This window comes from Phyllostomus discolor, chromosome 7, assembly GCF_004126475.2.
Source record: "Phyllostomus discolor isolate MPI-MPIP mPhyDis1 chromosome 7, mPhyDis1.pri.v3, whole genome shotgun sequence".
Taxonomy (NCBI): domain Eukaryota; kingdom Metazoa; phylum Chordata; class Mammalia; order Chiroptera; family Phyllostomidae; genus Phyllostomus; species Phyllostomus discolor.
Window position 1 is genome coordinate 113622563 of NC_040909.2, and position 26891 is coordinate 113649453.

The 26891-nt window shown below is 39.8% G+C and overlaps 1 protein-coding gene across 1 annotated transcript; it reads right to left on the bottom strand.

Annotated features, from left to right (window-relative positions):
• Positions 1–2328: 2328 nt before the first annotated feature.
• Positions 2329–26669, bottom strand: RRM2B (ribonucleotide reductase regulatory TP53 inducible subunit M2B). Its single transcript, XM_028533813.2, has 9 exons — positions 26340–26669; positions 19971–20126; positions 15178–15294; positions 14258–14391; positions 13734–13828; positions 8998–9131; positions 8052–8156; positions 6747–6860; positions 2329–2528 (listed from the first exon to the last, which is right to left on the bottom strand). The coding sequence occupies exons 1-9, from the start codon at positions 26385–26387 to the stop codon at positions 2376–2378; spliced, it is 1056 nt and encodes a 351-aa protein (XP_028389614.1). The 5' UTR covers positions 26388–26669; the 3' UTR covers positions 2329–2375.
• Positions 26670–26891: the final 222 nt, after the last annotated feature.

Consider the following 26891-nt stretch of genomic DNA (forward strand, 5'->3'; position numbering starts at 1 on the left):
TAACATTAAAAAGAAATTCTACAACTTCCTGGTTCCTTAAAAACTAAGAGCCAAAATATTAAACATAATAAATAAATATGCAACCTGGGGGCCTGGAAAAGGGTATAGAATATTGAATATAATACACCAGTGTATAAAATCCAGTATTTTGGTATTAAAATGGTTTCATCTCAATCCAGTTGGGTTTATTGCTACTGTAAATAAGCTTCATATTAAGGCACAGGTCTTTACCTAGGAGAAAAATTTGGATTCAAAACATGGGAGATGTGGGCTGTAAATGCAGACAGTTTTTCTTCTATTCCGATGTCATTACAGATATTATCAATTTTAACTGTTATGTTTTTGTGTGGCAGTAGATACATTTCTTGGAATTTATTACCTGATTATAGTTAAAATGTTTGATACTCTGAGACTTTAATTAATGTATATGATCATTAAAATATATGATACTTTAGCTGGAAACAGGCAAAATCAAATTGAGATGGTTGACAAAATACTTAATACAAGAAACATGATATTCTGTAAAAAATTACGTTGTAGGAACATTTGTGGGGATAGCAACTATGAACAGGTCTCGGCCAAGTCACTTAACTTCTCTGAGCCTTGCTCCTCCCAGCGGTGAAACTTCAATACTAACTGCTCTGTGGAGCTCAGAGAGCTGCTGTGAGATCACATGAGGTGATGATGTAAAAACATACGGCAAACTAAGAAGCACTAAACAGATAAATGATATTACCGTAGGGCACCTATCTCATTTCCGATATTCTAACAAATAAGGTTATAGTCATTTCCCTTTGCATCCACTTGAGAACTCCCTATTTTAATCAGTTAGACAGTTATGGCATAAATGAAGCGAAAATGTATACAAAGAGAAAATCTCTAAAGTTTAACTTCCAGAATTTCATCAAGTTGCACACTGTGAGTGGGGGACCCCACTGCTTTCTGGGGCTCAGGCTATCTCTTGACACCTCCTTACACTCAAGAGGGCAGACTTCTCAGTCTCCTGTGGACCTCTGTCTCCCCCACCACCTGCCTCCGTGCGGCGTGCCCAGTCCCATTGAAAGAACTACATCTCACAACAACAGCGCAAAGCAGTGATAAGAAGATTAAGGAAACACACCTGAGCCCAGTCACGTGCCTCACTCAGCCGGGCACAGACTTGAAATGGGTTCACAACCCCACCAGGTTCTCCGTGGCTTAGTCCACAAGCCCTTCTTCTATGTATAAATGGTTCTAGACCAGCTTTTTCCAAACTATGTCCTAAAGACCGGTAGCCAGGTTAGATGTTAACACATGGAAAGCAGATCTGTGCTAAGTTTGGGATAAGTGGGGGGGAAATAAGTTTGTGTACCCTAGAATGTCTGTCTCTGATGTACGGGCTGAACACTGCAAGGAGGAAGGGACAACACAGCATTTTCCAAACTCACCAGACCACAGAATCTCTTTTCTCCACACAACATCTAGAGAGGCTAATAGCTCTTAGAATATTTTTTGGGAAATGTTATTCTAGCATATTTACCTGGTTTTAAACCTTCCAGGGTTTAAATGTCTGATAATAATGTCTGATAATTATGTCTGATAATAATTACCTTTTTTTAATTTCTAAAGGAGCAGAATCATTTTGTCCACAAGGCAAACTACCACAATAACCTCCTGGATTTTGCTCCATAAGCATCCTGCCCAAAGCAACTAAGCACTAAACTTCCTGTACTACATACTGAGGAATTCAAAGTTGTTACTCTCAAATTAATGAGAAGTATAATTTTTAGGACATTTTTTATATCCTTCCTTAAACACTAAAAATACAAAGATCCAACTCCAGGTCTCAGAATCTAGTTCACAACTGCTTTGAGATGGAAGGGTTTTATCACGGTAGCACTGTGATTAACACTATTAACAAAAGTAAGGAGAAGGAGTAATAGCAGCAGCGGCGGCAGTACTGGTGGCACTAAGTACTTATTCTGGGCCTTGCTCCTCACGTCCCCTCTATGAAGTTAGGACTGCCTATTACACTCATTTTAAAGACAAGTGCGCTGAGGTAGAGAGCGATTAACTGGCTTGCCAAGCATCACACGAAGTGGGAAGAACAGAATCTCAAACTCCTATCTGACACCGACCCTCGAACTCGCAATCGCTACGTAATGCCATCTTCCATTTCAGTAACAAAACAAAAACAGTTAGGTCACACTCTGCTCGTTAAACTGGAAAGTTACAGTGCATTCACATAAATCCAAATGAATGGACGCCTGGTTTTGGATTTCCTGTTGAGCAAACTCCTACTCCCTAAAGGAGATACTGTAAGGTCTGGATTTGTTTTTAAGCAGAGAAGAACGGACTGCCATTTACCAATGACAGGTTTAGCTATGGGGAGGGTTTCAAAAATCCGCATCCAAGGTGAAGACATTGTCCGTGGTTTCTGTCATCACTGCAAAACGCTGATACTCTGAAACTCGTTTCTCAAAGAAATTTGTTTTCCCTTCCAAAGAAATGTTTTCCATAAAGTCAAAGGGATTTTCTGCATGAAAAACCTGAAAGAGAAAATAAAGGAAACGTCAGTAGACATTCTGAGGCAACCAAATTACATCCCACAAGCCGAGCAACAGGCAACTAACACGGAGCTCGGGCCGCCCGACACCTGCCCAGGCAGCTCAGGGTCCCACCGTCCCCTGGGGTCCTGGAGGTGCTGAGGGCTGCTGCATTTTCAGATGACTAAGATCACCCACTAGCATCCTTAAGAAACTGTACTACCATCTCTGGTATTCTAAGAAGTAGAAAGGGGAAAAAAAGGTTATTTTAGGAAGTGAAAAATTTAAAACCAACCAACTAAAATGTTTTCACAGTTTGAGAAATTTAATACACCACAGATATTACAGACATTTCTCACAGGTATTACCAATAGGTAGTCACCTATACAGGATACTACAGATTATTAAATTACCAACAATGTAGTGTAGACCTAAGTATTTCATAGTTCATAAAAGAACAGATAGTCACATCAGTTAAGGGACCATCCTGAGGTAAGGCAGAAGAAATTCTATCCATAGTGACCCCCCAAAGTGAGACTTATGTTGACAAGAGGCTTTTTCACTGCTTCTCAATTTAAGAGGCAGATTTGGGGCTACAGCTTGATGGAAACTGTGAGACATTTTAATGATTCACGAGGGTCAATAAAAGATTTTTTTTCAATTGGGAGTATTCTAGCAGAAATTATGAACACCACAGACAAAAATATATTCAAATAACTCAATTAAAAATGGGCAAAGAATGTGAGTAGACAAATAAGACATTTCTCTACAGAAAATACGCAAAAAGCCAACAAGCATGGGAAAAGACGCTCAAAACCATTGTCCACTAGGTAAACGCAAGTCAAGACCACAACAAGATACCATTTCCTACACATCAGGGTGGCGACAGCGGGGGAAACGGACAACAGGTCTAGGTGAGGATGTCGAGAAACAAACTCGTGTACTGCTGGCGTTAGTGTAGAATGGTGCAGTCACTTTAGAAAATGGACTGACAATGGCTCTAAAGATTAAAAATGGAGTTAGTATACGACCCAGCAAAAAGTTCATTTGGTTCTCTTCCGTAAGATGGCTCCAATAGCGCTTAGTTGTCTTTAACTTGATTCAAAACAATTTTGTTAGACTGTATTGTGACAGCTGTCATATCAGTGTGCATTTAAAAAAAACGTATCAAAATTGGTCAAGTTATGTGTTGCCATTTTAACATTGAAGGTGGAAGAAAATAAGCAACGTTTTCAGTATATTATGTTTCATTATTTCACAAAAGACAAAAATGCAACTGCAATGCAAAAAAAGATTTGCGTAGTGTGTGGAGAAGGTGCTGTGACTGTTGGAACGTGTCAAAAGTGGTTTGCGAAGTTCCGTGCCGGAGGTTTCTCACTGGACGGTGCTCCGTGGTTGGGCAGACCAGCTGACGTTGACAGCGATCAAATGGAGACATTCACTGAGAACAATCAACGTTATAGTATGTGGGAGTGAGCTGACACACTTAAAATATCCAAACCAATAAAATTATTGGTGAAAATGAAAAACATCTTTTATTTTACAGAAAAAACTAAATGAACTTTTTGGCCAACTCAATATATACCCAAGAGAAATGAAAACATGTCCACACAAAAGCTTCTATGTGAATGTTCATATCAGCATTATTCAAAATAGTCAAAAAGTGAAACCACTCAAATGTCTATCAACCCAAAAATGGAAACATCAAATTTGGTACAGCCATACAAAGGAATATTAATGGGCCATAAAAAGGAATAAAGTACTGATACGGGCTATAAAACACATGAACCTTTAAAACATTACACTATGTTAAGAAGCCAAACACAAAATACCATATTCTGTATGACTCCAGCTATGTGAAATGGGATCTACAGAGCAGGCAAATCTAAAGAGACAGAAATTAGATTAGAGGTGCCTGGGGCTGAGATGCGGGCAGGGGAATGAGATGTGACTGCTTCCTAATAGGTACAGGGTTTCTTTGTGGGGGTGACAAAAATAATGTTCTAAAATAGATTGTTGTGATAATTGCATAATTCTGTGAATATGCTAAAAATCACTGAATTGTACATTTATTAATAGGTGAATTGTATACTCTGTGGTTTGTGTGTGTGTGTGTATGTGTGTGTTAATTCCAAAAAAAGCTCATCCGCTGGTGTGGTTGGGTGGCAGAACCCTGTGAAATTTTCCCTGCCGGGAACACTGAGGGAGGGAGTGAACCGAGCTGTCACACACAGCGGGGCAAGCGGAGGGAGCACTAGACCCGAGGCATGGGTTCACTGGATTTTAAAACCAGGGACCTCCCAAAACACCTGATCCAAATCACTCATGGCATGGACAGGGTCACTGAGGACAAACTAAATTAGGTGGCTTGTTTGACACATTGAAAGCACTCAAATATTTATTGACTAATTCTAAACTAAAAGAGAAGTTGAAAATATCATCAATGTGGCTCCTAATTAGAATTCTGTATAAATGACAACCACTTGCCAATCTAAATAATCTCTTATTTTTACCAAAAACTGTTACTATCAGAACAGTTCTTCTTACAGCTGCTCGAGCTCAGAGTTTAGTGTATGTATGTTAAATTGTGTTGTTTTCTTTGCATACTCATTCAAGGCTATACATTTTCCTGTGAGGATCCGTTTGGTTGGATTCTATGAGTTTTTATACACAGTCATCCTAAAGTCATTTAGTTTATATTTTCTATTAGCTTATATTTTCATTTTTAATCTTGTTTTAAAGGTCATCTTTTCAATTTCTAAGTAGATGGAATTTTTGGTAATCTTTTATTGTGAATTTCTCATTTTAATGCATTAAAATCTAAGAGGTCTGCATAAGTTCTGCTCTTGGGAATTTATTGAGATATGCTGAAGACCTGTGAAAAACACTGTTTACACTGGGTTTAGATATTCTTCTGTAGGAGGCACGGAGGGAAAACTAGTCTTCGAGGAAGCCACAGTCTTTCAATGAGCCAGAAAAACGGGGATGCGTGGATGGGAGGATGTGGTGGTGGGACAAAGGACGATGAGTTCTCTTTGAGGTTTAAGGAAGCAAATTAATTTTCCTATAACACACACATTGGTATAACTTAGGAAGAAATATACATTTTTAATACACAGTTTATAAATTTAAGAGACCATAGTAATACAATTATAATCTTGATTTCTCTCATTAATTACTGATAAATATAGAGAGGACCTTGCAACTAAAATAATAAAATACAAATAGTTTATCTTACAAAAACCTTTCCCTCACCTGACTCCTTCTTCACAGTATTTCTGTGGTTTCCGGAATATAAAGATAACAATTACCAAGCTAACAATTACCCCAGAATCACACATTTCATAAGTCTTCTTGTTAAATATAAATACAATGTAAACTTACATTTCCATGCTCAAAAATCAAATAATTTTTAACCACCATGGCGTCGTACATCAGAAAGGTACATGAATGTCCCACTTTATGTTGAATACGACGTGCCCACTCAGTGTGCATTTACTGTACGTCTGACCCTGTTTCAAGTGCTTTATGTTACTAACTCATCAAGAACCCTTTGTGGTAGGTATTATTATTATTATTATTATTATCATCATCATCATCATCTCCATTCTACGGATGAGGAAACAGGTAGAGGTCATGCAACTTGCCTAAGGTCACATAGCTAGAAAGTGGTGGAACCAGGATTCAAACCCAGGTAGCCTGGCTGCAGCCTCCATCTGCTAAGTCATGTGAAAAGCACACCTCTTTATGAAACTCAGGTACCTTAGCTCTGATAAACAGAACAGCAGAAATAACTTAAAGACAATTGAGCTCTTTCAGAGTCAAGTTAGGACAGCTATTGTCTTCATAATAACTGTTTCCTATTTAAAACTATCATACCCCAAATTACAACAAAGATATATGGAGATTTATATGAGGGTAAAACACATATGTACATGTTAAGTTCAATTACTTAATAATAATTCTACTTTTAAATAGACTCCTGCAATTTTTACAAAGTAATTTGTTGACCTTATTCTAAGATTTATCAGGCTCCTACTTCTGCTATGAATTTCATTTCAAGTTTCAAAGGATTTTGCAAAGCCTTTCTGTTCACGCAAAACAAGGCTCTGTCATGGACATTTTAAAAGTAAATCAGTATGTTACAGATGCTTTCAGCTCAATTATAACACTTGACAAATAACATTTTAGCTTAGTAGTAATACATATAGAACACCTTACTTTTGAGAATCCAAGTTCCACAAATAATCTGTCAGCTACAAACTCAATATACTGTTTCATCAAAACACAATTCATTCCAATGAGGCCAACAGGCAAGGCTTCTGTTAAAAATTCCTGTGATAAAAACAAAAACAGAATACAGAACAAAGGCAGATCAAGAAATAAGTATGTATCTTCCACATAAAAAGTGGGTTTTAGTATTATTCATCTTCTAAATCACTAATCTTGTCCAAGGAAAGTACACTAGGTTAAATTCTTTCAACATGCCAAACAGTGTCCATTTGTTTAAAATGTTTGGGGTATTTACTGTTCACATTTTTTCACATTCTCAAATAGCCAAAATAGATGGAAACTAATAATCAAATCACTGGTAAAGGAGCACATGTAGGACCTGAATTCATATGCTTTTTTCTATAGAAAAAGAGGGGGGGGGGAGAGATACTTTGTCCTGAAATATCTAGAAAAAGATTCACCAAAGAAGATCATCGTGGGGAACATGGTTACAGACAGGTTTTGCAAAGAAGAGAAAACACAATTAGAAAAGAAAATGAGGAAGAAATAGGACTGGATTTGCGGGCTGGGGGATAAACTGAACGACTGTGCTGACAGACAGTGGTGAGTGTGAACAGAGGAAAAATAAAACCATTAATCATCTGGATTTCGTTCTCAAAACGATTAAAGATACCAAAATGTATTTTATGCCTTTTCCCCCTCCCAGTATAAAAAGTACAGCTGTTGGACTACACAGTATTAAATTTAAATTTTTTTTTAATTTTAAGCTAGTTCTTTCAAATGATAAAAACACATCCTAAGTGGAGCAGTTAGATCTTTCTAGCAATGTATCATTACATGCTATAAATTAAGTTTTACCAGTCACTAATTCATCCTATGAGCATCTGGTGCATGCTTCAAGCTAGACGCCCTGCTAGGTTTTTGACAATACAAAACAAACAAGAAACCATCACTGCCCTCCAGTAGCTAACAATCTAAAAATATAAAGCTAAAATAATTTAAATAGTGTTAGGGCATAAAATCTGACAGGTCAATGAGACAGAAAAACCAGTCCTTGAACAGACTTCACATACGTAAAACCTTCACATACAGTACTCACTTACAAACCCCAGTACAAGCTGACACAATCATTGAAACACATTACCTGTTAGTACTGTCAGACTGACCATATAAAATCACTGATATTTATTTACTTTGACCTACAAAATGACCGTTTCATTTGAGTCAGTCTAATAATACAACGGTACAAACTTCAGAGGTAGATGTGTGGATCGTACAAGCTTCCCTGCTTACCTGCTCGATTTTAACAGCATCAACAATGATGTCCCTGACCCTTTTTTCTGAAGGCTTATTTACTAAGTATTGAAACATGAGGCAAGCAAAGTCACAGTGAAGCCCCTACAACAGAAGAAAAATACCAATGTCAAAAAAAATGCAACAGCCATTTCAGCACACTGACGTGCCAGGTAGCGGACAGAGCAGGTTCTAGGAAGGCAGCACGTAGCCTCTGGAAGATACAAGGAGCACCAAGAGGGCCAGGAACTTCTTCTCTCCAAATCTCATTAAAATGCCAATTATAATAACCTATAGTGAAAATGCTTCAGTGTCAGCAAATCTTAGTTCATCAACATGAAAGAAGAATTAATTAATAACAACAGAAATCTGCAACCACAAGCATTTTTTAAAGGAAAACAAAGAAGAGCCAAAATAAAAGTTCATTCATTTATAATGTCTAAAAAAATTACGAAATGATTGGATGGAAGTCAGTGGCCCTCAGTGGGATAGGGAAAAGAGAAGGAAGAACAAATCTCGGGGTAAAGACGATGAGTCTGATTTCTTCTTCCGAGAGAAACCGTCTAACACGCACTCGAACACACAGGCCTGGAGCTCAGGAGAGAACACGTGGGCCAAAGACAAAGCTGTGGTTGTTGTGAGCATCCAGATGGCAGCCAGTTCCATGGGAATAAGTAAGATCAGCCAGGACGTCATGTACGGTGAAAGGAAGGGGCCACGATGGGAACCTGAGGTATAATATTTAAGGATGAACAGAAGAGACCAAGAACAGTAAGAGGCAGGAGGAAAGCACAGTGTCTTAAAAGCCAGGGAGGAAATGACCTCGTATTTTCTTTTACCAGTAATTACCAGGATCCTGGGTCACAAGCATTTTCCAGGGGAAAGAACAATAAATGAACACCGAATATGAATACAAATATAACTAGAAGAACACTCCATTCCTTACTTCATCTCTGCTGATGAGTTCATTGGAAAAGGTGAGTCCAGGCATGAGACCTCTTTTCTTTAACCAGAATATAGCAGCAAAAGATCCCGAGAAGAAAATTCCTTCTACAGCAGCAAAGGCCACCACCCTTTCCCCTAAGAAACAAAAAACAGTTTCATTTTCTGAAATATCATATACTGCAGACATTTGTAAACTATATATACACACACTTTTATACATTTTTTATAACAATACCACACAGCTAATCTGCCAAGAAATAAAATCAATGAGTTAGTGTGATAGCCAAGTATCTACACAGGAGGAACTCTGCCACCTCTACCAACCACAGCAGAAAGGCACGTCTACTTCACGTCTTATGTCAGACACTGAACTCCTGTAGGTCTTGGTATGTAGATGGAGAGCCTTTCATACCAAAAAAAAAAAAAAAAAAAAAAAGAGGTGATTTATCTGTGCACCATGCGTGCCTGTGAGTGCAGTTAAGTGCGTGTGCCTGTGCGTGTGTGTGTGTCTTAGAGTAGAGAGTCGAAGATAGCTTTTACAACAAATGCCCCCCTCTTTGTGGCTGGGAAAAGGGAGGTTGCTGAAGTTCATACTTTAGAAATATCTTAGTGTAGCTATAAACATTTCAAAAATCATTGCCCTGCATATGCAATTAAAGAAAAGCAGATAGCCCTGGCTGGTGTGGCTCAGTGGATTGAATGCCAGCCTGCAAACCAAAGGGTCGCTGGTTCGATTCCCAGTTGGGCACATCAAGGGCACATTTCTGGGTTGCGGGCCAGGTCCCCAGTAAGGGGGTACATTCGAGCTGAAGATTATAAATACATCTACTGGATAAAATGTCCCATCACATAGGAAAAATACAGTCTTCTGTCTGCTAAAGATACAAGGCCCAATTTCAAAGGTTACTTACTATTAGGGAAGGACTCTGCAGAAGCCCATCTCCTAGAATGAAATGTTGCAGTATGTCTGTAACACTATCTTTAGGGGGTGATTATAGGTCTACCCTGGGAGAAGATCATTCTCAAGCCCCTCATGCCACAACACTGCCTGCTCAGGAGAAATATTTATATATGTGTCTGTCCAGGGAGAAAAGTCTTGGTCTATGACACTGTGAAAGGCAGCCGAGTAACTGAGCCAGCTACAGACCTGTTTCATAGTGACATCATAGCCTGCATCCCAGTCCTTGTGATGTGATCAAAAACGCAATAACAGGCACTTAACAAATATGTCCTGATGTGAATCAATGGAAACTATATTAGCTTCCATTGATTTTCAACCTTTTTCACGTCATTGCACATATAAACTAATTACTAAAATTCAGCAACACACCAAAAAGTATATATTTTTTACCAGTCTGACAAAAAATACGTATAATTTTGATTCATTCACACTGGATGGCTACTGTTGTGTTGGCTGTTGTCATTATTTTATTTGACAATTTAAGAAAATAGAGGTCGGTGCCCCTGACTAAACAGGCATTGCATGTTTTAAAAATTCTTGCAGCACACTGGTGTTGCACTTGATGATAAAGGACATCATAGAAATTGCTGTAACTTGATGAAGAAACTGAATAAGTGTAACTTCCCAAACAAAGGTGGTTATAACATTTAATTTAAAAAGAAGATGACTAGGTCTAAACACTTCTGGCTGTCTCTAAACAGTGCTCTGGCTGTCCTTGTTCTTCTCCTTGATTACCATGAACAAATCAAATTAGACAGAGCAATTATACCAAATATGTATCTATTATTAGCCCAAAGTACCAGAAAAACTTTTACAATATTTTTATAGGCACAATTTAAACAGTCGCTTTGGAAAAATAGAAGAAATGAAAATTAAGTAAGTACTTGAGTACATACTATGTAGAAGGAATCACCAAGACTCTTCAGTGAGTATATGTTAAATATTCTAAAATTTAATCTTAAAATTACCAGAGCATAATAATCACTATGCTCTGGTAATTCTTGAATACAAAAATGGCTCTTTAGACTAATGCTTTATCATTAGTTTACTATGTAAATTACTACTATATTTTCATTTCACTATTAATAAGGTAATAATTGTAATTGATACATTTTTCACTGACATAAAGGTGATGTCATGTGGACACTGATCTGTAAGTAAATGACTCTTATTTAATACAAACACTGTGAGCAAGAGAGAAATTGTTGTTTTAACTATTTTGTGCATTCATGTGAATACTAAAGAATGAAAATCATAACAGACATATAGAAGCCTATCCTTTTTGCAGAGGATTGAAGAATTATAAAGGGTATATTTACATATTTCCATGGATGAATGTGAACTAAAAAGAGATTTCCAAAACATTTCTCCTAAAAGCTATACTGAATGTGAAGGCCTCGTGACTTGTTTCAGAGATGGGGAAGTAGGAGATATTTTAACGATGCATTGATCTCTTATGAAGCTATGCACTAAGATACACTTTTTGATGTTTGAAATGAAATTTCACTACATATGTTAAGGTTGAATCCATACAGTTAATATTTCAAAGTTCTTTAAAGATATATTTTAAATTAAGTGGTATATCTCAGTTTTTTAAAAACTAAGCAGATATACAATTAAGAATTTTTAGCTCTACAGGAATTGAATCTACTTATATCAATTTCCAAACAACCTAATGCTTGTTTAAGGAATACTCTTGGGTTCTCTTTAGCTAAAAGTTAGAAGAGTCTGAATGTGAGAAAAGAACGGTTGCTCTCCTGAGTCCTACTAGGTGCAGAAGTCATCAGGGCCACCTAAATCGTCACTAGCAGAGCCCGAAGCCAGCCTCACCCACCCAAAGGCACGAAGGTGCAGGTGGCACAATCAGTTCACGAAACGGCACTTCCCCAGCGGGTTAACGGAAAGTGCAGGTGTCTGCTGAGGCGAGACAACATTTTCATGTCACTGCTTTTAGCTCATCTCCCAAAGAGGAGGGCCATCAAAGCCTTCTTCACCTTTTTCTTTTCCCACCACCCATTCCACTCCCTTGGCACCCTTTCAGACCATGCTCTTTCCTCTGAGACTCTGACTTCAAACCCTGAATGGAGTTTGCCTTGAAAGTGAGCAATATGAAAAATTTAAATGAAGCCCCTGATGTCACATGGTGACGGCCACCTGCCTCTTTTTTATTTCCAGGTTGCTTTCTTTGGCAGTGTCACAAAACACATGCTTTCTGGGAGCCTGTTCTTCATTTTCCATCGGTACCTATCCAGCCCAGTATTTCCAGTGCACACTGAACACCTTGCAATTTCCCTTCTTTCTTTCTTTCTCTAAAGCCAACGTTTCTCAAAATGTGCCTCTTGAACCACCCGTGAAAGCATCAACTGCAAAAAATGCAGATTCCTCAGTCCCACTTGGGCCTCCAGCGTCACTCTGAGTTTTTCCACAAAGTCTCAGGTGATGGTTATGCACATTGAGAATCAGTGCTTTCCTCATTCTCAGAATAAACTGAAGGCAACGCAGGCTGTGCCTTCCCAGATATACTGTAAGCTTGCCACGCCTTATACTGCATCACTGGTTCTCACTGTGTGGTTCAGAAGTCCCTGTAAACTCACAGACCAAGGTCTGTGGCGTCAAAACTATCTTCAAAATAATACCAAGGCACTGTTTGTTTATTTTTTGTTTGTTTGTTTGTTTGTTTACTACCATTCTCTCATGAGTGCATAGTGGCGTTTTCCAGATGCTACACGGCATTTCCATAATAATCTGAAAAGCCTGATAAAATACTGCTCCCTTTTCTAACTATGTATCTGAATGAGGGTGGATTTCTTTGTATAATTTAACTAAAACAACATTCTGCAGAATTCAGAAGCAGATATAATTCAGCTGTCTTCTATTTCATCAGACATTTAAAAGATTTGCAAAAATTAAAAACTATGCCCTCTTAATTTTTTTTGGAAAATATGGTGTTTTTTTTTCATAAATATATGTTAAACTCTAACAGGTTACTCTCATTTGAAAATGCATTAATATGTTGAAGTTTCTTGGTTTTAATTTATAATACAGAAATATCAATAACCCATACAAATAAAAGCACTTTGGGGTCCTCAATAATATTTTTATTAATATTTTTATTGCCAGGCCATGAAAGACAAATACCATATGATCTCAATAATTTTTAAGAGTACAAAGGAATCCTGAGACTAAAAATGTTGAGACCTGCTTCCCCACCATTTAAATAAATCTGGAAAATAAAGACCACCAATTATAAAACAGATAAGAATAAGACAGATACTTAGAGTTATTCAAATGAATTATCTGAATATTTTATTAAATTTAAAAAAGATTTACTGAGCAACTACTACGTGTAAAATACAATGTTAATATCTTCATTAAAAAAAGTTATTGGATGTCAGTTCGTCCAGAAGGGTGAAAAATAAGCCTGTTCTTGCACTAATCTTTAGTTTTTTCAGAAACTACGTATTTGTTTGCTAAAAAATGCAAAGATTTTGACTTGTTTTAAATTCTTAAAATAAACATTTGTGAAAGCAGATATAAACTGCGGATTGCTTTAAGACTCTCGTCAGATTCTATGTAACTGACTTATTCACCTGTTACTATGCACTGACATCTTAACCTTTCAACTTCCAATTTATTAAACAGAATAGATACAGCTTTAGATTATTTTAATGATGGTTTCTAAACAATTATTAGAAAAAAATGATCCTACTCAAAGTGCACATTTAGACTTCGAGATAGTCACACCAGGCAAATTTGATATACATAAAGCTACATACCAAAAGTAGATTTTCTATCTGCTATCCACCGCAAGGCCCAATCTGCTTTTTTCTTAACATATGGCATTGTTTCAATTGCATTAAATAAAAATTCCCTGTCAAAACAAAAGAATTAATGGCAAAATTATTCATTTGTTTTTCTTAATCAGAATAAATTTTCATTTGCTAATCAGAGATAATAATTGCAACTCTATGGTCTACTATAAGAACTGTAATCTTTCTGTATTTTTGCATGTCTATAAAATATAGAAATTAAAGTGAAATTCAAATTAATGGTTTGGATCTGATCTGATACAAAACTGACTAAATTCAAATATTCAATTGCAAAACAGAATGCACTCCACGGGTTCTATACAAGTTCTTTTTTTAAAACAAACACATTATTAAGCCATGGAAAACATTATACCCCTAAACTTCTATATTTGAATAATATTTACCTAACATTTAGTTTTGGAGTAAATTCTGCTCCTAACATAATCAAACAATAGGATAAACCTCTGTAAATAAAATCCCAGCGGTGATACCTTTTCTTGGGATCTCTGATGTAGGTGTCTATGAGCAGACTATACATCTCCGAGTGAACATTCTCGATGAGGATCTGAAAGCCATAAAAACAGCGAGCTTCCGGAACCTGCACCTCCTGACTGAATCGCTCCACCTATGAAAATAAAGGAAACAAATATATCCAGTTCTGCAGGCTCTCATTAAACACTAGAAATCAGAATCTAGACATCAGAGTTATCCATTAGAAATCGCCTGTCATGCCACAAACAGATCAGAAAGACCTTATGGATGGTTTTAAACAGTGCTGCTTACTCATCAACCCTCGACAATAAATTAGCTGCATGATGTATTGTTAAGCAGTTACATACATTGGCCTGTTAGGTGGAGAAATAGACTGTATTGCCAAATAAATTGTAGAACACCTAACAAAAAATATTCTACTTTATAGAATTGACCTTATGTCATTTTGTTTCTCTGACAGTAGACAGTAAATCTACTGAAGCCCCTGCCAGTTCATGATGAAAATTGGAACCTCCCTCTTCTCTTTACGAAGAAAGTATGCCTCCTGGCCACCCACAACACAGATTTAAAGATGGGGAGCCAGAACCCAGAGCATTGTTACAGAGCTTCAGAAGGGTTACTAAGGTGCAGGTGCTGCTTTATTAGGATTCATATCTAAGGGTGAAAATCAAACTCATGTTTATGCATTTTAAGCAATTTTGATTGGTACTATATGCTTGATTTAATGATATTTTGCTGGTCAAACAATACAAATGCATAAACCATTTCCTCTGATACTTCACCAGAAAAACATATTCAAGAAATAAGCTTCATCTAGTTTGTTTCCTAGACATAGGTTTTTAGGTTCAGTCTAATTATCTTACTGCCATCATCATCATTTAACCGCTAAATGGAAACAAAAGTAAAAAAAAAATCTTACCAAATTTTCATTTACAATTCCATCACTGGCTGCGAAAAAGGCTAAGATGTGAGAAATAAAATACTTCTCATCTGGTTTAAGCTTGTTCCAGTGAGGGAGATCCTTTGATAAGTCAACCTAAAATAAAAAGATTTTTAAATTTTTCACTTGAAGTTAAATTCTTCCCAAAATGTTTGGAAAACTTTTAAAGTTAAGGAGGGGCATTGCAGTAGCAGTAAAATGTTCAAAAAGGAGAAAATGTTAACATCACTGCTACGGATTGAATGTTTGTTTTCACCCCCAACCCAAATTCCTGTGTTGAAAACTAATTTCCAAGATAATGGAGTTTGGAGGTGGAGCCTTTGAGTGATTAGGTCAAGAGAGTGGACACCCAGAGAACTCCACGGCCCTTTCTGCCATGTGCAGATACTGCAAGAACAGAGCTGTCTATAAACCAGGAAGCAAGCCCTCCCCAGAGAGCAAAGCTGCTGGCACCTTGATCTTAAAATTCCCAGCCTCCAGAACTATGAGAAATAAATTTCTGTTGCTGATAAGCCATCCAGTCTAGGGTATTATTTACTATAGCCTGCACCAAGACAATTACTGAGGAACACAATAAAATAAAAAGATTATAAAGGAATCTATCTTCTGGTAAATTGAAAAGCTGGCAAAATATACTTTCAAAATACTGAAATTAACATAATCTATTCTCATCACAAAAAAGAAATGGTAATTATGTGTTGGGATACAGGTGTTAGTTAATGCTATGGGTAGTAATCATTTTTTGCAATAGTATATAACTATCTCAAATCAAAAGTTGTATACCTCGAACTCACAATGTTATATGTCAATACTATCAATAAAGCCGGGAGAGCCCTGGCTGGTGTGGCTCAGTGGATTGAGCTCAGGCCTGCGAATCAAAAAGTCACAAGTTTGATTCCCAATCAGGGCACATGCCTGGGTTGCAGGCCAGGTCCCCAGCAGGGGGTGTGAGAGAGGCAACCACACATTGGTTTTTCTCCCTCTTTTTCTCCTCCCTCCCCCAATGTCTAAAAATAAATAAATAAAATATTTAACAAACATAAAATAAAATAAAGCTGGGGGAAACATAGTCTAGTGGCACAAATGAGAAAAGGGCAAGAGGCAGAAAAGAGACTAGACACTGGTCAAGAAGGAATTAAGGCGAATGAACGAATGATTTTCAGCAACCACTGCTTTAACATTTTAAACAACACTTTATCTAACACTGTGGTGTTGGGCAGTTAAGCAGTTACAGCTGCTACTTGACTGCAGGCTAATATACTTTCATATCCAGAAGTAATGTCAGGCAGGTAACAAACCTGGGTTTTAAAGCAATTTATAGGTATGCCGTCCTCTGAGAATAGAATTGTTTTTTAAAATGGTTGGTAGAACCAGTCCTTGGAATTAACAGAGAGATAAGCTCTAGAATTTGGTGGAATCTACAATTCAAAAATAGTCTTTAAATGTACCTTGTAAATGCCACTTCATTTCTGGAAGATCTCTTAAGTATGTTTCACAGTAACCTCATAAACATTGAAATGTGCAATTCTCCTTTGTCCTTCTTTTATTTATCCTACAAGAAAGGATAAATAAATCCTAAACAAAACCAAATCTCTCTGACCACTCTAAAAAGGACTGGTTCATTCTTTTAATCATTTGTGTTCTTTTCTAAAACCCCTTCCCTCACTACTTTATCCTTTCAGTGTTTACTGAGCACCTCTTTCCAAACTTAAGGGGTTCATCACTTGGGGTGTTGTGGCCAAGAATGAGAAGTGGCTGTTGCTGGGTGTTTTACTTCCTTGCAGTATGTAAAGAAGACAGGGGATTCATATCCTGAGCTCTGTCTCTTAAAAGGTAGGCTCAGTCATTGCTTATACACACTGTTTGGTTCATTACGCATTGATATCTCCTTTGCAGTTGGCTACACTCATCATGTTGGGTACACTTGTCATGTAGGTACCTGTCAAGCTCATCTTCTTTACAGGTGTATCTGCAAAATGCTGTGCTACCTTTTACATTTAGTATGAATAGCGTTTAGTAAGAACTGCCCAGTCCTATGCAACACTACTGCATGCTAAATGCCATGCTGAGTGTTGGGGATACAACAGGGCAGGAAGGGGGAAATATCTGTATATATCTTTTAATATATGCAAGCTAAAAATCAGGTCCTACATTATTTAGAGCTCAACTGAGGTTCAACTGAAGGGCATCTTCCTGGTTTTTAGGTATTATATTCCTGATACTAAATGTTAGTATCACAATATGTTCACTCTTGCATATTAAACTAATCTCTTCAAACACTCAGCTTTCACAAGGTCCTATAAATTTTATTTATACTACATCGGTTATTTTCCATTCTCAACATAAACCTTTCTGTCCAGCATTATCCTATTTGAGTAAATTCTCCAATTGACTTTGTAAATATTGATTCCAAGCTACTAGTTATCAGAATTACCTAGGTAGCTTTAAAAAAAAAAACAAAACAAAAAACAGCCCTGGCTGGTGTGGCTCAGTGGATGGGGCACCAGCCTGCAAACCACAGGGCCACCAGTTCAATTCCCAGTCGAGGTGTGTGCCTGGGTTGCAGGCCAGGTCCCCAGTTAGGGGTCATGCAAGAGGCAACCACAAACTGATGTTTCTTCTTTTTCTGCCTGCCTCTCTTGAAAAATAAATAAATAATATCTTTAAAAAAATATAAAAACAAGCCCCAGAACTTTGTCTTTTGAATCAAAGTTCCTGATGACTATCCATATTTAGGAATAAAACTGAACCATTGGTAAAACAATGTCTAAAGTTGATAAATTATAACTGACAAATTTGTTTAAATGAAAAATATGTGGAACTAAATGTGCTTGGCTTGCCTTCAACATATGTATTTGAATCTTCCTATAAACTGCCTACAAAATACATATCAACCTGTGTATTACAGGGTGGTTTACAATTGTTCACATGGAAAATAATACAATAATTAATAAATAAATAATACAATACATGCTGTGTTTCATGTACTCATAGCTGTAAACCCACTTTTGCCCCACCCTGTATAATTTTTCAAATTAATGTTTCTTAGTCATAATATAACATATATTATATTTACTAAAAGATGCATATAATTTTCAAATGAATTTCAAGAAACCCAAGTGTCCCAAGTGTCTTTTTAACATGATAAATGAAAAAGTCACCTGTACACTCCCTCTGTTCTCTTAACTACATCTAACAAAAACCTTTCTAAAAACCACAGGCGCTCTGCCTGGTGTGGCTCCGTGGGTTGAGCGCCAGCCTGCAAACTGAAAGGTCTCCACTTCAACTCCCAATCAGGGCACGTGCCTGGGTTGCAGGCGGGGTTCCCAGTTGGGGGTGTGAAAGAGGCAACTGACAGATGTTTCTCTTGCATATTGATGTTTCTCTCCCTCTCTTTCTCCCTCCCTTACCCTCTAAAAATAAATAAATAAAATCTAAAAAAACCACAGACAGTTAGTGGCAGTCAGGTGTGCCAAACACTCTGACCCAATTTGAAAATGCTGGGGTTTTGTTTTGCTCTATATGTCAAATACAACAAAGATGTTAACAACATAACAATATAACAAAGTTGGGTAAATGGGTAAAATTTGTAATAGAAGCTTCAAAAATGTGCTTCTGATTTCTAGTGCAAATTTCCCCCATTCTGGGTAAAATAATACCTTACATTTATTTGGTGCTTTTAAACGCCAATTAACATTGTAAATATGGCCTTAATCTCTTTGACAAGATTTATCTTGTCAACCCTCATAACAACCCAATGAACCAGGTACTATTAGCTCAATATACCAATGAAATTACACGGAGAGGTTAAGCAACTTCTGCAGTTCCACAGTTAATAAGTGGCAGGCCCAGGATTTGCGCCCAGGGAGCTCCTCCAGAGCCTGTATTCTTAACAGCAGGCGTTTACATGTATAGAATCAATCTCAAGGAAAAAAATGCATAGACATATAGGCCCAAATATATCTACCCAGATAGACAGATAGACAGACAGACAGACAGACAGATACACACATACACAGAGAGCGAGAGTGCTATGCAGGTACCATCCATCATGTTAAAAAATGACAACAATGGCTATCTGTTCAGTGAGACTACAAAGCAACAACTGACATGACAAATGTCCTTACCAAACCAGCAAGTATTTTGTCATTTGTTGAGTTCAAGTGATTTCCTAGGTGGAAAATGCCACACTAATAGAAAGCATTCTCCAGATGCCCTGTCTACTGGGGCAGCTGTGCCCGGTGTGATGTGGCTGAGGGCGGGGCCAGCCTGGCAGGAGAGGAGCTCAGAAGTGGGAGCACCGTCCGCCGTCAAATGCTTCACTCGACAGCTCCTTCTGCACAATCTCAACTGAAGGCAGGGTCCCTAAGGCTTTCACTTTCATTTTATGGCTACAGCTGCAATTTTACTTATTCTGCTGACAATAAGTAAAGATTAGTTTCATTTAGTCACAGCAAACCAAAAGTCTGTTTAAAAACAAACAAAAAAAATGTCTGTTTAAAAATAGAAAATCTCCTAAAATATACTAGAAGTAAAAATCTGGCAGCCTGAGATGCCATTTTTGTGGTAGGAAACCTGTACGGACACCAATCTAAACACCAAACATTGGCAAACACTGTATTTCATCTGAGTAATTACAAACATTATCTCATACAAAGTTACCTTATGCAGTGTATCTCACAATGTAAGTCAACGTTCTGTTAATGTCCTGTAAGGGGAAATGTGAGCACCGCCTCCAGAGCATGACTGCTGATGGAGGCGAGGCCACTGACCTCTTCTGCCGTCCAGAAGGACGCCTGGGCCTGTTTGTACATCTTCCAGATGTCAGGGTACTGGATCGGGAAGATGACGAACCGGCGAGAACTCTTCCTCAGGAGTGGTTCTTCACTGGACTCCGCTGCATTTTCACCGGGATCTGAAGACAACCTCTATGAAAATTAAAGCACAAACACCCACTTTATGTAGGTATTTCCTCTTTATTCATAACTAAACACACACCTGGGGGTGATGAGGGAAACAGCAGAGGTCTGGGAGCCAGTCTGCTTGCAGCCTCACTCGCATCTGCCAGCTGGTTAACAGTGTTTGGTTAGTTGTGTAACTTCTCTGAGCCTTGGTCTCAAAGCAATAAAATAGTATCTACCTCACAAGTGATCATCAAATTAATTTTGATGACTAAAAGTGCTTTAAACAGAACCTGGCACATAATAAGCTGAACAAACTATTGTCATTAATGCTGCTTTGAGGATAAGCACAAAATTCAACCCATAAATGTCACAGTGGGAAAATTTCTAAGTTTATGAACAAGAAGTCCCCTTTGTTCCTCTCCCAGAGACAGAATGCTGGCACAAAAAGCTACTGTTAAAACCTTTTATTCTTTTTAGTTTAATGTGTTCTTTTCTAATCTTAACTGAAATATAATAATACTTATCTGAAAACTCTGTACCAATGGAGCCTTTGTTTCTCTGAAGCTGACCATCTACCAGTTTGTTATTGCTAGTTACATGTTAACATTACTGCCTTTGCTCTCACTGTGGGCTGCCTCAAAGCTTTGAGGAGTGAAGTGAGAAACATACCTACATACATACTACTTGGAAACACCCAGGGTACTCCCACAGGGGACAGTGCCTTTTCTTTTTTTTTAATAGTCAGCAAGAGCACCAGAAGAGTTACAAGTGCATGAGAATGAGGATATACAAAGTATATACAAATAGACCAAAACATGTAAATCGAGGTTATTGGGATTTGTTTCATTGTGTTCCTTCATCCTTACCATTGCCTCCACTAATCCTCATGCTGATGTGGATGAAGCTAAGAGGCAAGGCCAGATGAGAGAAAGGCCCACAATCGAAGCCTGAGGCCACACACACACAAGTGGGGCTTACACATTTCACACATGCTGTCTTATTTGGTAACTGCTTATATTGAAGGCATGAGCCTCTCAGCTATAGCACTTAAGCCCCAGAGTGTAGAAACTAGTTTTTATTTATTGTGATGTTCCCAGAGTACTGTGTCAGGCACAACATCAATAAGCATTAGCTAAGCAAGTGAATGGGCTGCTAATTTCTTTTTATCCTGGGCTCAGATTACTGGCTGCTGTTTGAATTTTTTAATTAACATAAAGCCACAATCCATCAGTGAGATAATCTAATGACCACTCAAATCAAGCTTTCTGAGTGCAAAAGTTTAATTGGAATCAACTCCCCCCACCGAGACAAATCACAACAAGAATAAAAAGTTGCAAATACAAGTCTTTAAAACAGTTGATCTGGTTGATAAAAAAGACAATGGTTCAATTTCCAGATGTCCAGTCAAGAGCTGAAATTACAATACTATGGTAGGCAGAGGCGCTGTCTCCACTCCCTCCCTAAAGATGCCATCAGTAGTCACCACAGGGAGGGCTGCAGTTACCCAGGGACGTCTTATGCAGCAGCAGCAGCAGGACTGAGGACGAAGCCTAGAGCAAGGGCAGGTGGAAGAACGGTGGCCAGCTGAGATGAAAACTGACTGGAGTGTGTGTAAAACAAAGGCAGAAGTGATCTGACTTGGCTAAAGTAAAGGGCCAACAGATGAGACAGAGAGGAATTTGGAACAGGATCCACCCCCTGGATATGAAACTAAGAGGTCAGGAATTGTGTGAGCCAAAGATTTTCAAACATCTGGGGGGCTGGGAGGCTCCTGCTCTAATTCTCCACACTCGCTCCCAGCCTCCAGGTGTGGGCATTCCCTGTGCGGCACAGTCTGAGAATCATTTCTGTGCAGAGTCGTGGAACGTTCCTGATTAGCAACTGACATGAACAGGGATGGCATAAGGAAGATTAATCAGATATCCATGAATTAGAAAAGAAAAAAAAACCTCTAGATTTTGGTAGTAACTATGGTGTCACGTTAGAGGTGGGAAGGACAACCTGAATTAAGATACGGCAGTTAGCATGAAAAAGTGCTTGCACAGGGCTTTGCCAGTCTGAGGAGTTGGGCATTTTTTGGTGGGAATTGAGACCCTTTCTACAGTTTTTATTTGGATGGAGTGAGTGACACAGAGGCACCAGTTTAATGATGGATTGCTCGGGCAGTGGTAAACAGGATAGGAGAGCGGGTAAGGCTGCAGGCAGAAAGACAACCAAGTGGCAGCTGCACAGCTGTGAAGCGATGAGGATCTAAAATAAAGTTTCACCGAGGCACTTCTTGGCAACATTCCGCTGTCTCTTCCAGAATAGTGCCACTAGTTTCCACCTGCTTCAGTTTCTGGTCACCTTGTCCCCAGAGGCACCTGGACGTGCTAGCGCACCCATCTAAGGCAAGATTCTCTAGCTTGCACTCACCTGCATAGGCCCCTCCCTTCCATCCATCCACCCAAATTCCACCACTTTCATTCGCCTTCACCTTTCTCCTACTGCTCAGGTGAAGTAGAATATTTGGATACTGACATGATCATATACTAGTTGTAGGTATCGTTTTCATTTTCATTCCTCTATTCCCATCAAATCTGACAAAACAAATGGAATATTAGGAACAAGAACTTGGTTTTAAACCTTGTTCCATTACTGAGCTGTGTGGTCTTGGGCAGGTCACTTAATCTGTTCTGGCCTGAACTTTTTTACTTTAAAAACAGAGACTATCAATTAGATAGTTAGCTTTGAGAAATGAATGAAAGCTATACACCCCTTTCTTAGAAGATTCATGTCTACACATGAAAAATCTTCAAACTTCAGGAGATTTATAAACCTCTATCAAAGCCCATGTATAAACCCTTCAAGGCAGTGTTCTGAAAACATGTGTGCCAGGATGACCTGAAGTGCTTGTTAAAAATGCAGTCCCGAACCTATCTCAAGAGATTTTGATTCACGATCAAAATTGAGAACTGGGAGGATGGATTTCTGGCCAAGATGGAGGTGTAGGTAGACACACTGTGCCTCCTTGTACAACCAAAATAAGGACAACAAAAATTTAGAAACAAAGTAATAACCAGAACTGACAGAAAACTGAACTGTATGGAAGTCTGACAACCATGGAGTTAAAGTAGACACATTCATCCAGACCAGCAGGAGGGGTGGAGTTGGGCAGCTGGACAGAGAGGGGAGGGGTCACGGCAAATGCGGTGGCTGGAGGACTCCGGGTACACAAGGCAGCAGCAGGCAGACGCAGTAAGATGGTGGATTGTGGAGGGGCTTGGCATGTAAAGTGGCTGGCAGACCGGGTGGTCCCACACTGGTGTGCAGATAAACCAGGTGAAACTGGGGAGCGAAACAGACCGTGCAGCCCAGGCTCCAGCACAGGGAATAAAGCCTCAAAACACCAATTGAAAACACCTGTGGGGGTTGAGGTTCTGAGAGAGACTCCAAGCCCCACAGGAGAGTTCGTTGGAGAGACCCACAGGGTCCTAGAACTTACACAAGCCCACCCACACAAGAATCAGCACCAGAAGGGCCCAGTTTGCTTGGGGGAAGTGCAGAAGTGACTGAAATCCAAGTGACTTGGAACTATGGCCAAGCAAGTGCCATAGTTCCCTCTCGGACCCCGCCCCCACATACAGTGTCACAACCCAGCAGCTGGGTTGCCCCGCCCTGGTGAACACCTAAGGCTCCACCCCCCTCTACATAACAGGCGTGTCAAGACAAAAAAAAAAAAAAAGTGGCACAAACGAAAGAACAGATCAAAGCTCCAGAAAAAATACAACTAAGCCATGAAGAGATAGCCAACCTATCAGATGCACAGTTCAAAGCACTGGTGATCAGGATGCTCACAGAATTGGTTGAATTTGGTCTCAAATTAGATGAAAAAATGAAGCTACGCTAAGTGAAATGAAGGAAAATGCATAGGGAACCAATAGTGATGGAAAGAAAACTGGGTCTCAAATCAATGGAGTGGACCAGAAGGAAGAAATATACAATCATAAAAGAATGAAGAAATAAGAATTCAAAAAATGAGGAGAGGCTTAGGAACCTCCAGGACATCTTTAAATGTTCCAACATCCGAATTATAGGGGTATCAGAAGGAGAAGAGGAAGAGCAACAAGTAAAAAAGTTTTTCGAACAAATAATAAAGGAGAACTTCCCCAATCTGGCAAAGGAAATAGACTTCTAGGAAGTCCAGGAAGCTCAGAGAGTCCCAAAGATGTTGGACCCAAGAAAAAATACACCAAGGCACATCATAACTACATTAGCCAAGGTAAAAATGAAGGAGAGAACCCTAGAAGCAGCAAGAAATAAGGAGACAGTCACCTACAAAGAGTTCCCATCAGACTGTCAGCTGATTTCTCCAAAGAGACCTTACAGGCAAGAAGGGGCTGGAAAGCAGTATTCCAAGTCATGAAAGACAAGGACCTATATCCCAGGTAGCTCTATCCAGCAAAGCTTTCATTTAGAATGGAAGGGTAGATAAAGTGCTTCCCAGATAAGGTCAAGTTAAAGGAGTTCATCATCACCAAGCCCTTATTATATGAAATGTTAAAGGGACTTATCTAAGAAAAAGAAGATAAAAAATATGAACAGTAAAATGACAGCAAACTCACAGTTATTAACAACCACACCCAAAACAAAAGCAAATTAAGCAAACAACTAGAACAGGAACAGAACCACAGCAATGGAGATCACATGGAGGATTATCAACAGGGGAGTGGGAGGAGGAGAGAGGGGGAAAAGGTACAGAGAATATGTAGCATAGATGGTAGGTAGAAAATAGACAGGGGGAGGGTAAGAACAGTATGGGAAATGTAGAAGCTAAAGAACTTATGACACATAGACATGAACTAAAGGGGGGGAATGTGGGTGGGAGAGGGTGTGGAGGGGAGTGAAGGGGGGAATATGGGACAACTGTAATAGCATAATCAATAAAATATACTTAAAAAAACAAAATTGACAACTGCGTGTAGGCCCAATAATTTACATTCTTTACAAAGTACTCCAGGTGATTCTGATACAGACAGCCCATGATGCACCATCACATCTAGAGAAACAATGTACTTAAGGCATCCTTGGCATCAGAACAGATGCTCACTAAAATTAATTCTAGACCAAAATAGAGTTCTGCCTCTGTCTTTGTGGGTGTGTGTCACTGAAATAGGAATAAAAGTTAACTTCCAGGCCTTGCGTCTTTATGACTGCTGGGGCCACTACCACAAAAGGGAAAATCTAAGTTGTCTTCAGTACTAAAGGTATTTGTTTCCATATGGGAAGAAAAAGTTGGAGGGATGCTAACAATCTGTTAGTTACTAAATGTTTACAAAATCAAAATAAAATAAAATCACAAACCAGGAATCTACAACTTTCTAAAGAAATGTAGGGTTAAGCATGTCTCTGTGAGCTGAAACTATTCAAAGAAACCACATAGTAACAGATTGAAAGGACACACAAATAGTTTAGTATCTGGAAAATAACAAAGTATGAAAATTATGGAGCAACAATTTGAACTACCCCTACAACACTCCGGTCTACTAAATCCCGGTTTCTTTACTGTTAGGTACTTTTATTAATAGAGAAGCAGAGAGGATGGATATGTTAGCTTAGGTTTTATGAAGCATCCAGAAGTTCCGTAATGCTTTACGTATTTTACTTAATCCTCTGTGAGTGTGGTACCACTTCCACTGTATAAAAGCAGAAAGTGACACCCCAAAGAGTCACAACTAGTTACGTAACCTGGTACGGGCAAAACTGGCCTCCTGAACGGGTTGTCTGGATTGTTAAGATTTTCCGTCGCTCTTCTACGGATCATCTCCACTCCACCGGCGTCATCCAGTTCCTTCGAACCACCCCAAACAAGACATGCATTTCTCCACTAAGTCCAACAGCCGTCGTTCTTTGCCTCAGTTTCCGGGGCCAGAGCTCCAGAAAAGGGAAGGATGGGAGGAGAGTCAAGGAGGGAGTGCGCCTCGCCCCGGCCTGAAGCCTCAGAGCGTTGCCTTCGGCCCCGGTGCAGAGCAGTGGAGCAGAAACCCGGCTCCCTCCTCACCCGTCCCCGGGGACGGCCTCTTGGGCGTTTGAACCCGGGCTCTGGCCAGGGATCCAGGCCGGGCCCGCACGGGGTTTCCAACGGCAAGGGGGAAATTTCCCCATAGCGGTCCTGCACCTTGCAAGTCCCCGCCGCAACCTGCAATCTAGAAGCTAGGCTGACTGTGGGACCAGGGAAACAGCGGCAGTAACGTTTACCTCCTGCAGCTCCGGCCCGGCCTCTTCCGGCCTCTCGGGGTCGCCCATCGCGCAGACTCGCAGACTCCGCCAGAGCGACGGGAGCTGAGGGAACCAGGCACCGCAGGCCACCTCCGGGTAGGACTGAACCCAGGTGGCCCGTAGGGCTGCAGAATACGCCCCCACCCCCAGCAGCAGAGTCCCCTCCCACGCCGGCCGGCCCCGCCTCGCCCCGCTGCACCGCCCCTGCTTTCTCGTCTGCCCAGTGAGGGACTCCCGCTGCGTAGGCCTGGTCCTGCCTTCCCTGTCTCATGGACTCGCCCACTCCGGCTGGCCCCGCCCCACCCCAGTGCCCCGGCCCCGCCTCCTTCCTACACAGTGTGGACTCACCGGGCTTGCCCGGGCAACACGACCTCAGGGGCCCGCCTCCCCGGCTGGCCCCGCCCCACCCCCTGCGCCCGCCCCGCCTCCCGCCCGCCGTGCCTGGGAGCTCGCCGGAGCCCGCCGGGCCTCGATTCCCCGTGCGGCCCCACCTTCCTTGCCAACTCCGAGCTCCACTGCCCTGGTACGGAC